The 13,945-nt window shown below is 42.2% G+C and overlaps 1 protein-coding gene across 1 annotated transcript in view; it reads right to left on the bottom strand.

The window, feature by feature from the left end:
• cdhr4 (cadherin related family member 4) overlaps positions 1-13,945 on the bottom strand; it is a 33,412-nt gene that overhangs the window by 8,716 nt on the left and 10,751 nt on the right. The window contains exons 6-12 of the mRNA XM_033037353.1: positions 12,646-12,808; positions 12,369-12,549; positions 9,786-9,936; positions 8,680-8,782; positions 4,791-5,000; positions 2,079-2,224; positions 743-884 (exon numbers count right to left, since the gene is read on the bottom strand). Coding sequence (XP_032893244.1) covers positions 743-884; positions 2,079-2,224; positions 4,791-5,000; positions 8,680-8,782; positions 9,786-9,936; positions 12,369-12,549; positions 12,646-12,808 — 1,096 coding nt within the window. The remainder of the gene's footprint in view (positions 1-742; positions 885-2,078; positions 2,225-4,790; positions 5,001-8,679; positions 8,783-9,785; positions 9,937-12,368; positions 12,550-12,645; positions 12,809-13,945) is intronic.

Genomic DNA, 13,945 nt, shown 5'->3' with positions numbered 1-13,945 from the left:
GTCTGCACTGATCCTGATGCCAATTTAACCTGCTCATCTAACTGCATTTGATCTATATCGCTCCATTTCCTGGCTGTCAAAATGGTTCTTCAAAGTTGACGTCATATTTATTTCCACCGCATTCCCTGGCCGTGTGTTCCAGGCATCTGCCACTCGTTGTATAAAAACTTACCTCATAAATCTTCAAACTTTCTCCCTCTAACCTTAAGCCTTAGCTACATTTCCACCCTGGGATAAAGGCTCTCACTCTACCCTGACTATTTATGCCCCTCATAATCTTATAAAACTGAAATCTATCAGTTCACCCTTCTGTCTCTGACACTCTAACTATCCAAGTTTGTCTAACATCTCCTTATAGCTAATAGCCTCTAACCCAGGCAAAATCCTGGTGAATCTCTTCTGCGCCCTTTCCAAAATTTCCACATCTTTCCTGTAATGTGGCGACCAGAACTGCACACAATACGGCAAATATGGCCGAACAAAATCTATACAATCTGCACCATTATTTCCTAACTTCTATACTCAACACACTGACCGATGAAGACAAGTATGCCAAACACCTTCTTTACCATCCTATCTACCTACTTGTATTACTACTTTCAAGGGCCTATCAACCTGCACCCTAGGCGTGTGTCTGCCTTTTACAACTCTGTGACAACGGCGCTGGGAAAAAAATAAAGCATTGTATTATCTGCAACTTGTAGTCCCGTTCTTGCAAAGTCATAGTTTAAACCAATCTTACCACCAACTATTCTGTAAGTGAGTTGGTCAGAATCCCTGTCAGTGCAGGATAATGTGGTGATGGGAATGTTGGCTGCACGCGTGGAATAGATGGTCTCCTTGTAGTATGGAGGGTCGCAGATAGGAGGAATGTCGTTCACATTCTGTAAGTAAAAAGTGCACACTTCACAACTCAGCTGCCACTCTTGCATGGTATCCCCAGGATAACAGGAAGGACAAGCACACATGAGAATGGCACTGGGATAACATGGTCCTGGCATGATTCAAATGCCAAGTTGGACGACATCCAGGGCATGAGTGGGTTCAGTATCGACCCCCCCCCCCCAAGATCTTGATCACAACTCATAACTAGAATATCAGGATCTTGCTTGAGGAGTTTGCAGAAAACTAACACTCAGGGAACTGCACTACAATAGGTGAGAACTCTGTTTCTCCTGCTCTTCATCATGCTGAGACAACACATGGAGACAGATTTGAAGAACCAGAGTTAATCATCCAGTTAGGGCATAGTTAATCTGCACCCATTCTCTTTCCCTGCCTTTGGTTCACCCCGAATGATATCCATTCCCAACACAAAGATATCATCCATAGACTTGAAGACTTTAGTCAGTGGTTGGCAGATTTGGATGTTTCTTTGGGACAGAAGATAAAATGATTTCCAATTTCATCATACACAGACTAATTTCTATGTTTCAAACATGTTTGTTAATTCTCATTGGGGGGGGGAATACATATGCAAATACTGTAATCTTTGGAACCACCTCAATAAAGTCTATTTGACACTTACAGCTTGCTCTGATCTACCCTGTGGGACACAGTAACTGATTGATCTCATTGCCAGTCTTCAACCAAGTTTCCATGGGAATACACAGGATGGAAAGGAGCTCCCCAGCACCTGGAGTGGTTGGGGTTGTCTGTGGGTCTGGGATTGCCCGTATTCCTCTCTGTCCCTATGTGTCCCTCACCCTTGTTCTCTGTCCCTCTGTGTCCTCATGCCCATGCTCTCTGTTCCTCAGTCCCTCCATTTCTCTTTTCTGTCCCTGTTCTTGTCCCTGTCTCTGTCGTACTGTCCCTCCATGACCCTACTCTCTGTCTCTGTGCCCGTGTTCTCTGCCGTTTTGCATCCCTATTCTCTTTGTTCCTGCATGTCCCTGGTCTGTCTCCCTATGCCACTGTTTTCTGTCCCTGCTGTCCCTCTGTGTCCCTGTTGTCTGTCCCTCTCTGTCTCTGCTCTCTGTCCTCTGTAAAACACATTCTTTCACATGACAAACCACTCGCTCTATTAAACCACACACCATAAAGTCATTTCCTTGTACATTCTCGGTCCTCTCTTATACCTTGACATTGACGATGTACTGCGCATAGCTTGTCCTCTGTTGGAAACTGTCAAAAACCACATCATAATTCATGTCCACAGCTTGGATTGTGAGTGCATAGGTGTCAACCCTTTCAAAGTCAAGTGGCACCAATGTGTTGATTTCACCTGGAGATATAATGATAAATAATGATCAGGAGGTGGTTGGAGTTGCGGATTATACTGTATTACGATCAGGCCTAGACAATATAAATCAGAAACATTTTACAGAAATGTAACTCAGAAACATGGGTCAGAGGTCAACCAATATTCAGCAACTCTGAAATAAAAAATACTGGAAACACTCATCTGGCCAGGCAGCATCTGTTGAGGAGAAACAAAGTTTGTTTGATCTTCCCACAATCTGAGGATGGGTCGCTGACACAAAATGTGGACTGGTGTCTCTGCACAGATGCTGCCTGACCAGCCGAGTTCTTCCAGCATTTGTTTTTTTTTGTTTAGATTTCAGCAACTGGAGTCATATTTGTTTTTCAATGAAACAGAGTTATCCGTGGCCATTGACTGATTCTCTCTTCATAAACGCTGCCGGACCTCTTGAGTGTCTCTAGCATTTTCTAACTTTATTACAGATTTCCAGTGCTTTTCTGTTATTTGAACTTTCTTTCTGAGGAGCTGAGCTGCTCCCGGTAAGATCATGTGTTTCAATAACATTTCCTGTCACTAATTCCACCCTTCGGATAAGGCTTTACCTCAAAAGCTCCATGGATCCCCATTTCCAGATTTCATCACTCTGTATGTGGAGACAGAACTATGGATTTCAATACCGTATGGTCTTAGGTCAGGAAGTGTTTGTGATGCAAAACCACTCAAATTTCTCTCCTTCCCACATGTCAGGCCCACTCTGTCGGAAGTTGTGCCATAAAGGGTTAAGTCAGGGGATGGACATGAAACCTGTTTACGCTCTGAGACTCAAAATCAGTCTGAAATAAAGCATGAATGAAGGTACATAGATATTGTGGTGATGGGAAGAGGATTCTCCTCAAAGGGGAAATAACAATACCAACACAGGGAAAGAATTATAAGGGGAAGTTTGGGAAACTAGAACTGTATATTAATTTCTGAGAAGTTTTAAGAGATTCAGCAGACTTGAACAGATTTCTACAGATATACTGTAGACGTGAAACGTCACCTATCCATGTTCTCCAGCGATGCTGCCTGACCCGTTGAGTTATTCCAGCACTTTGTATCATTTTTAGTAAACCAACCTCAGCAGTTCCTTATAGAAAGTATCTTGATTAGTTGCATAGTACAGCAATACCTATGCACTGGATTGCAATAGGCTACAGAGAATGGTGGACTCAGCCCAGTCCTTCATAGGCACAGCTCTCTCTACCACAAGAAGATGCCTCAAGAAGGTCATGCCCACTTCTCGCTGGAGCATTTTTAGGCAGGAAGTACAGAAGCCTTAGGTCACACATCGCCAGATCAGGAACAGATACTTTCCTATAACCCTCAATTTCTTGAATTGACCTTCACAACCCTAATCCTACCTCGGCAATAGAATACTAAGGACCACCTCTTGTATTATCATGGGCTTGTTTTCTATTAATGCCTTGTTTCATTTTATAATCTTGCAGAATTTATGTGTAATTTATATGTAATTTACATGTTTTGATATGTTGTCTATGTGCCTGTCATGCTGCTGCAAGCAATATTTTCATTGTACCTGTACCTCACCATACTTGTACATATGACATTAAACTTGAATTCACATGACTTGACCAGCTGAAACTGGTGGGAGCCTGTGGGGGCTACAGATTTCCACTCATTGCATGAGTTCTGCTACACGCGTTATAATCGCTCTGTTGGAGAAGGCGTGGTACAAGCCCAACTCTGGAACATGAGCACAGCAGAAAAGAAAACATTGGAAAGACTCAACAGGTCAGACAAGCAACTGCAGAGGAAGAAATCAGAGAGTTCAGGTCGGTGACTTTCCATCAGAATCGTTGCTCAGATATTGAACTCAGAACCCAGACTGAAACTTCAGTGATTCTCAGGGATGTATCTTCAGCTGTTCAAGCCCGTGACACTATTTTACCCAAATCCTGGCCCAACCAACTTGATTTAAGTGGCGGCACGGTGGTGTAGCGGTAGAGCTACTGCCTTATGGAGCCAGAGACCCGGGTAAACCTGACTACAGCTGCTTGTCTGTACGGAGTTTGTACATTCTCCCCGTGACCAGCATGGGCTTTCTCCGAGATCTTCGGTTTACTCCCACACTCTAAAGACGTAAAGGTTTATAAGTTAATTGGCCTGGTATGAATGTTAAATTGTCCCTAGTGTATGTAAGGTAGTGTTAATGTGTGGGGATCACTTGTTGGTTTGGACTCAGTGGGCTGAAGGGCCTGTTTCCCTGCTGTATCTCTAAACTAAGCTAAACTAAACTAAACTAAACTAAATAGGTTGCCAGATCCTTTATTGTTTTTGTTGCACAAGACTTTTCTATGTACACATTTACTGCCATTGTTTCCTTCATTACAACAGTGCCTGCCCCACAAAGGGAGCTAGGACATTGGTTATGAAGTTCTCTGCATTCTCCTCAGGCCATGATGTGAACTGATGAGAAGCGTGGACTTGGTTTTATGTATCATGTGGTCCTGAGGTACAGTGTTTACCCACAGTGAGCTGACTCACCAACTACCCCTTGAACCACATCACTAGGAAGACCACTAACCGGTGAAGGGATGTATGTAGAAGGTGGGCGGATCATGGCCCACAATGGTGAACCGTAAGTCGTTGTAGACCCAGTCAGCATCTGTAGCATTCACGGCACCAACACGGGTGTTCACCGCGCTGTTTTCAGAAACCGAAAACACTCTGGTACCATGAAAGATAGGAGGAAACTCGTTGACCTGAGTGACTGTCACCAACAGAGAGACCGTGGCTGAAAGAGAAAGTTTTGATGTTAGTATTGGTTTATTATTGTTACATATAATGAGGTGCAATTAAAATGGGGGGTTTTTGCATGCTATCTATGCAAATCACACATACATAATTACAATAGGTAGTGCAAAAGAGAAAACAGATGGTTGAATATAGTGATACAGCTATAGAGAAAGTGCAGAGTCTACAACGAGGCTAAATCTTTCTGAGCATATGAGAGATCCATTTAAGAGTCTGATCATAGCAGGGAAGAAACTGTTCTTGAATCTGCTGCAATAAGTTTCTGAGCTTTTGTACTGTATCTTCTGCCAACGGCTGAGGGGAGAAAAGAGAATGATCAAGGTGTGTGTGGTCCTTCATTAAGATGGCAGTGTGAAATATAGATGGAGTTGAGTGAGGGGAGGCTGGTTTGTGTTATTAACTGGGCTGCATTCACAACTCCCTGCAATTTGTTTGCAGCCTTGGCAAAGCAGTTGCCGTACCAAACTGCGATGCATCCGATAGGGTACATTCTATGAAGCTTTTTCAATTGTTCAATGGTGCTTTTATTGTCACATGTGCAAATGCAGTGAAATTCAGGCAGCTTCTCCCCTGCAGGCCTCAATCCGGCATCCGGCCACAGGGACAAGCAGGGACCGGCTTGGTGGCTTCCGTCCTTGCAGGCTGCAAGGGGCTAGGAGCTTCTGCCACACGGTGGGCTGGGAACATATGTTACACATCTATAGAAATTGGTAAGAGTCATTGGAGACATGCTGATTTTCCTGAGTGTTAGTATGATTTCTTGGCTGTAGCATCAATGTAATTGGATCAGGGCAACTTGTTGGTGATGGTTACATCCAGGAACTTGAAGTTCTCGATCATTTTGTTACTAAATTAATATTTTGTCTCTGCTTTCATCAAGGAGAAATGGGAAACCTACTATCATTCCAACAATTACAATTAAAATTAAATTGAAAAACAACCAATATTTTAAATATCTTCAGATTTGCGATTTCATGAAAAAATATATACAAGGATATCAAAAAATAACCTCTGAAGTATTGGAAGAAGCAATGAATATTGAAGCTGACTCACAAAAATTAATATCATATTTATATAATAGTATTCTAAATATAGACCTACCATCGACAGAGGTACTTAGAGAAGAGTGGGAACGGGAACTAATGATAAAAATCACGAAGGTTACATGGGAAAAATACTTGATATATATTCACAAATGTTCAATTAATGTAAGACATAATCGAATTCAATTTAAAATTGTACATAGATTATATTATTCAAAAACAAGATTGAACAAATTTTATCCAAATATATCCGCCACTTGTGATAAATGTCTAGCCCAAAATGCAACTATAACACACTCCTTAGTTTCCTGCATAAAACTTTATAGATTTTGGAATGATATTTTTGAAATATTTACAAAATTATTCAAGACAAGAATGGAACCTAATAATGAAATGATTATATTTGGCGTAATGGAAGGTGGGAATAAATTGAACACATCTCAAAATCTATTCTTTAACTATGGTTTAATAATAGCAAAAAAATTAATACTTAAATTTTGGAAGGGTACATCAATACCAACGCTTAAAATGTGGATTGCAAGTATGTTGGACACCGCTCATCTTGAGGAAATGCGATTCCTCCTAATGGATAAATCAGACCAATTCATAACGAGTTGGTCTCCATTCGTCGTTTTTTTGGAATCATATGGTGCAACACAATTGTAAAAAATAACTGTTTCAGGACTGGACGAGGGTTGGTCAAGATTATAAATAATGATCTCCTTTTTTTATTTTATTTTATTTTTTCTATTTTCTCTTTCTCAACTTTCTTCATTTACTCGTTTTCTTTCTTCACACACTATATATTTCACATCTTTCTATCCTTTACTATCTAACTTCCTTTTCTTATTCTAATCTTTTCTCAATGTAACAAAAAAAAAAAGAAGTTGTACATAAAATGTATTATGAAAATATATATTAGGCACTTTGGTGCCATATGATTGTACAATAAAAAAATTAATAAAATAAAATTAAATTAAAAATTAAAAAATAAAAATCAAGGAGAAGGACATGGAGGATAGTGGGATCAGTGTGGACAATACTAATATGTAAGGGCGGTTTGAGATTAAGAAGGAGGAGGTATTGGGGTTCCTGAAGAACATTAGGTGGACATGTCCCCAAATCCTGATGAGATTTATCACAGATTAAAAGTGGCAAGGGAGGACATTGCGGGAGCCTTGACAAAGACCTTTGTGACTTCTCTAGCCATAGAGGTCCCGGAGGGCTGGAGAGTCGTTAATTTTGTTCCTTTATTTAAGAAGTGGAGTAAAGGGAATTATAGGCTGGTGAGCCTCATGTCAGTTATTAGAGAATCTATTAGAGAGAATTCCTTGGTATAGGATTTACGTTTTGGGAAGAGAATGGGCTAATTAGAGACAGTCAGCATGGCTTTGTACATGGCAGGTCACGTCTTATTAACTTGATCTTTTTTTTTGAGAGGTAACAAAGGTGATCGATAAAGGTTGGGTGTGGATTGTCTATATGGATTTTAGTAAGCCATTTGATAAAGTCCCCCATGGTATATATAAATGACTTGGACATAAACGTAAACGTCCAAGACCATAACTCGCTAAAAGTGGCAACACAAGTAGATAGAATGGTTAAGGAAGCATATGGTATGCTTGCCTTTATAGTGTCAGCCAGGGAATTGAGTATAAGAATAAGGAAGTCACAGCTTTATAGGACTTTGGTTAGGCTGCATTTAGAAACATAGAAACATAGAAAATAGGTGCAGGAGTAGGCCATTTGGCCCTTCGAACCTGCACCGCCATTCAATATGATCATGGCTGATCATTCAACTCAGTATTCCGTACCTGCCTTCTCTCCATAGAAGGGCCACATCTAACTCCCTCTTAAATATAGCCAATGAACTGGCCTCAACTACCTTCTGTGGCAGAGAGTTCACCATTCGCACGTAATACTTCACCAATACAGTGAAGTAATTCGTGCAATTCTGGCCGCCCCATTACAGGAAGGATGTGGAAGCTTTGGAAAGGGTGCAGAGATTTACCAGAATGATGCCTGGATTTGGTGGTATTAGCTACAGGAGAAGTTGGCTAGAGGTGGATTGTTCTCTCTGAAAAGCCAGAGGTTGCGAGGAAACCTGATGGAAGTATATAAAATAATGAAAAAGTGGCAGAGATACTGTTCGATGATTAGTGAAATGGGAGTACTGTGGGATCAGTGTAAATGGGTGGTTGATGCTCTGTATACTCAATGGGCCGAAGGACCTGTTTCCATGCCTCATGACTCCAGGAATTGAAGCTTGTGGATTGAAGCTTGCACAGAGCTGAGGAACCAAAGCCTCCTTGGTTCGATGGGCCCAGGAGTTCCCACGGCTATACAGAGTGGGGAGCCGACTCCAGCTCTCCTGAAGCAACTCCGTACCATTCCATTCATGCTGTGGAATATTACTCTGCACAGGTTGGCTTACACATTCTAACAACCCAGTATCACCTGCACTTCCAAGAAGGGCAACTGGGTCATTCCCTGATGACTGGACCTGCCCAGAGGCAGTGTCCACTTGAGGGAGGCATGGGAGGGAAGAAAGAGACAGGAACATGGACCATGGTGAGGCAGGGAATCTGATCAACTCTTGGAGACAAAGAGTCTTACTGGTCTGAGGAGGCAGTCCACCGTCGACCACAGTGACCACAGCGGTGTAGCGGAAGTCCAGGGCCGCCAGGACAGCAGAGTCATAATCCAAGCTCTCGTTCACCTGCAGGAACAGTAGGAAGGAAGGGTGAGGAACCAAGTACAGGGGTTGGGACGACTTGTTACAGCTTTGTAAAACATTCGATCTCTGGGGCAGGTAGTATTCCACTGGAATCTTTACTGGGATGACATCAAAATTGGTGGAGTTGCGGATAGTGCGAAAGAGTGAACGGGATATAGATCACTTACCAATGTTGGTAGAGAAATGGCAGGTGGAGTTTCATCCGAGCATGTGTGAGGTGCTGCAATTTGGGAGGTTGAATGTAAGGGGAAGGAATACAGTTGATGGCAAGATCCTTAACTGCATTGATGTGCGGACGGATCTTGGGGTCCGAGTCCATAGCTCCCTGAATATTCCGCCATAAGTAGATGGAGTGGTAAAGAAAGCATATGGTTTGCTCGTCTTCATCGGTTGGGCATTCAGTATAAAAGTCTGGAAGTAATGTTTCAGATTTCTATAAGTTTGGTTGGGCTGCATTTGGAAAACTGTGTGCTGTTTTGATCATCCCATTACAGGAAGGATGTGGTGGCTTTCGAGAGGGTGCTGAAGAGGTTTACCAGAATGTTGCCTAAATTGGAAGGTATTAGTTATAAAGTGAGGTTGGAGAAACTTGGATTATTTTCTCAGCTGCAACAGAGTTTGAGGTCATCCCTCAAATTAGAGACAAAAGTAGGATAGACAGTTGACACCTTTCCCCCAGGGTGAATATGTCAAAAGCTAATGAGCATAAATGTAAAGTCAGAGGGAGAACGTTTCAAGATGAAATGTTGCGAACATTTTCACACAGAATGTGGTGGGTAACTAGAACGTGCTGCCAGAGGTGGTGGTGGAAAAAGAAGAACAATAGTAATGTTAAAGAGGCTTTTAGATATGCAAGGAAGGGAGGGATATGGATTACGTGCAGAGGAGATTCGTTTAACTTTGTAACCTGTTTTGCACAGATATAGAGAGCCAAAGAGCCTGTTTCTGTACTATATTGTTCCAGGTTCTATGTTAAGCCTCTTACCTTCACACTATGGTCTCCATACTTGAACTTAAATTGCGAGTTGTCATTGGGAACAATGGTGTACGACAAGGTGGTATTGGAGTGGTCAGGATCACTGCACAACAGCTCAAAGAGGGTGGACCCCACGGGAGTTGTTTCCAGGATCTCTGTCCTGGTAAGAGACAGTGAAGGGGAGAATATTTACAGGATGGGTCTTAGTCCCAGTTGTGCAGAATTCACTCTCATGCTGATAACTTTATATTTTGCATTCTCTCAGCTCCTTGTTGCTCTTGTTTCCATATTTATCAGTCTGTCAGATAAGTTCTAGGGAATTATGTTGCCTCCTCCCCACTGCCAGTCTGATAAGCTTGGCTTATCAATGCAATTAATGCAACCCAACCCACCTCCAGAGTCAGTGGTCACCAAGCTCATGCATTCCACAGCCTATGTGCCCCATCAAACTCCCTCTTCTGCTCCACAAGCAAAGGTACGCCAAACCTTTACAAGTGTTAGGCTATGTGTCAGATCCAATCTTGTCCCAGATTGCCTTGCTCATAAAGGACAAGTTCTGCTTTAATCAAAGCTTAAATTGGTCACTGGATTCTGATGAACACACCAGTGCAGCTAACTCATTCTGAGCACAGCCACTCCTTGAAAACATAAAGTCTTGACAATGAGTAGGTAATGATCCTGTATGTATATAGTGCCTGTCATACCTTGGTTGTTTGTTAAGTTCTTAAAGGCAGGGCGGTATTTTAAAGGATCAATCAACATTGTAATGCAGGAACGAACAAACATCAGTGTACAACTGAAGGGATGAATGTTGGGTATGTCACCAGGAAGAACTGGTTTATGGATAAAGACAGGGTGGGCCCACAAATTAAAATTCTGAATTGGGGCAATGCCAACTTTGATGGTATGTATCACTCAGGAACTTTCTCGAGTTGATTGGAGTAGATTGTTTGCGGGCAAAGGAAAGTAGGATGCTTTTATAAGTGTGATGACAAGAGTTTAGGGCATGCGTGTTCCTGTTAGAGTGAAGGGCAAGGCAGGTGGGCATAAAGAAGATTGGATGACGAGAGAAATTGAGGCTCTGGTCAGGAAAAAGGAGATATGGGATATAGGCAGCTGGGATCAAGTGTATCCCTTCAGGAGTATCTGGAACTGGGGAGCACACTTAAGGAAATCAGGAGGGCAAAAAGGAGACAATGATATTAAGAGAAATCCAAAGAGATTTTTTAAGTACATTAGAGGGAAGATGGTGATTGTGGTGAGAATAGGACCCCGCAGAAACCAGTGATCATCTCTGTATGGCACTATAGGGGATGGGCAAGGTCCTCAGGAAGTAATTAGGAAGACTAGAGGGCGGCTAATGTCATGCCTCTATTTAAGAAGGGCTGCAAGGAAAAACCTTGGAACTATATATGTGCCTAACATCTGTGGTAGGGAAGTTAACGGAGAGTATTCCGTGGAATAAGATATATATGCATTATATGCATCATATATTTATGCAGCAAGGACTGATTTGGGATAGTCAGAATGGTTTTGTAAGTGGGAGATCGTGTCCCATGAATCTGGTTGAGTTTTTACTTCAGCAATGTATTTGATAAAGTGCCGCATGGTAGACTGCTCTGGAAGGTCGGATTGCATGGGATCCAGGAAGAACTATCTGACTGGATTGAAAATTGGCTTCATGGAAGGAGGCAGATGGTCATAGTGGAAGGTTGTTTTTCAGGCTGGAGGCTTGTGCCTCAGAGATTGGTGCTGGGGCCATTGCTCTGAATGGCAGAGCTCTGTGGAGTGTTGTGGAACAGTGGGATCTTAGAGCAGGTTCATAGTTCCTTGAAATGGCATCATAAATAGATAGAATGTTCAAAAAAGCTTTTGGCACATTGGGCTTCATCAGTCAGGGTATTGAGCATAAAAGTTGGGATGTTATGTTACAGTTGTACAAGATTTTGGTGAGGCTTCATTTGGAGTATTGTGTTCAGTTTTGGTCCCCCCCTGCTACAGGAAAGATGTTGTTAAGCTGGAAAGCGTGCAGTGAAGATTTATGAGGATGTTGTCAGGACTTGAGGGTCTGAGATATAGGGAGAGATTTGGTGGGCTATGACTTTATTCGTTGGAGCACAGAAGCATGAGGGGTAGAGAACGTGTAAGATCATGAGGGGAATAGATGAGTAGATGCACAGAGACCTTTACCCATAATAGAGGAATCAAGAACCAGAGGACATAGGTTTAAGATGAGTGGGGAAAGATTTAATAGGAACTTGAGGGCCAAATTTGTCACACAGAGGGCAGTGGGTATATGGAATGAGCTGCCAGAAGAGGTAGTTGAGGCAGCTACTATAGCACAATTTAAAATAAATTTGGATAGGTGCATGGATAGGAAAGGTTTAGGAGGATATGGGCCAAATGTGGACAGATGGGACTAGTGTAGATGGGGCACCTTGGTCGGCATGGGTAATTTGGGACGAAGGGCCTATTTCCATGCTGTATGACTGTGATTCCAAATATCAATGAAGCCCAAACATCCTACTGGAATAACAGTGAAAAGTCACTGAAGAGAAAGGTCATGGTGGTTGAATGCCCGCAAACACTTACACAAAGATGGGTGGAGTGCAGACAGGGCTGTTATTATTCACGTCAGTCACATACACTGTGACATTAGTTGCTGAGCTGTAGAGGTAGCTATCATCATAAGCAACAATCACCAGCAGGTTGACAGCAAGCCCAGGGTCCTGATCCAGGTCCAGGTTGAACGAGGTTTTGATGATCCCAGTATCTGTAGAATGACGATGAGGTTGAGGGTTCAAAGCTGATCAGGCAGCATTGCCTTCACAGAAATTTAACAGGGCGTAAAGGAAGAAACACAATGTACCACAATCCCGACTGCACACAGCAATACCCCAGAGACTATCAGCAGATAAACTGGAAGTCACCCTGTTCTTTAAGTTCTTGCTACTATATAGTACTTCACCCCTTTTATTAATCCAGTCATAATGTTGGTAGATACGTTTGATGGTGGTATGAGGAGCAATGATCTGCGAGAAAAGGTGCATAAAGTTAATTATGTAATTGGGATCAAAACCATTTGAGCTTGAAAACGAACACGGAGATTAATAGTGAGCGGACATCCTCTGCCTGCACCAGCCTGGAGTGCACCACATCTATCCTCTCTGCTAGTTATCAGGAATTAGTTGCTGGAGGTTTAAAAAGTGTTATGTACATGATTAATGATTAACGACAAACAGGCCTGGATAGAGTGGATGCGGAGAGGATGTTTCCACGAGTGGGAGAGAATAGAAACAAGGGGGCATTGCCTCAAAATAAAAGGACGTACCTTTAAAAAGATGAGGAGGAATTTCTTTAGTCAGAGGATGGTGAATCTGTGAACTTCATTGCCACAGATGGCTGTGAAGGTATTACTTGCATAAAGCTTGGTGCAAGTAGTTGAAAGCTGTAATGTGGCTGAGACATGTCCAGTGATTTATGGTTGAAGGACAATATTCAGACTGGAGATCGGTGACCAGTGACCATCTCAAGGTAACCTGTCCTGGGCTCAGCACATAGAGCAATCACAAAGAAGGTGCACCAGCATCCCTACTTTCTAAGAAGTTTAAAGGGATTTGGCATATTACCGAATACTCTAACAAACCTCCACAGATATACTTAAGAAACTATCCTGACTATTTGCATCATGGCCTGGTGTAACAATTTCAGTGCACAGGAATTCAAGATGATGCAGAAAACGGTGGATTCAAGGACAGTTCTTCTTGCTGCTACTGTCAGTCCCAACCGCCAAGTTCAGGAACAGCTACTTTCCTACATCTATTCGGTTCTTGAACCAACCTAATCCTAAAAAGACACTATGGACCACCTCTTTCACTACCATGGACTTGTTGTTTGTCTAATTGTGTTTCACACTAATGTTTCTTTGCAGTCTTCTTTCTTGTGATTTATGTATAATGTTTTGTGTGTTGCTTGGAGTCTGCTTGGAATTTGCGCTGCAAACAATATTTTCATTATGCCTTTACCTCATTATGTGTCATGTGTCACGATAAACCCTACTTTAAAAGAAAATCATTTAAAGGAATGACAATTTGTAAATTGATTGGCAATTTACAGTGACCAATTAAATAATTGAGCCTGATGTCTTTGGGATGTGTGAGGAAACTGGA

This window comes from Amblyraja radiata, chromosome 18 (assembly GCF_010909765.2).
Source record: "Amblyraja radiata isolate CabotCenter1 chromosome 18, sAmbRad1.1.pri, whole genome shotgun sequence".
Classification (NCBI taxonomy): Eukaryota; Metazoa; Chordata; class Chondrichthyes; order Rajiformes; family Rajidae; genus Amblyraja; species Amblyraja radiata.
This window is presented reverse-complemented; position numbering and strand designations above follow the sequence as displayed.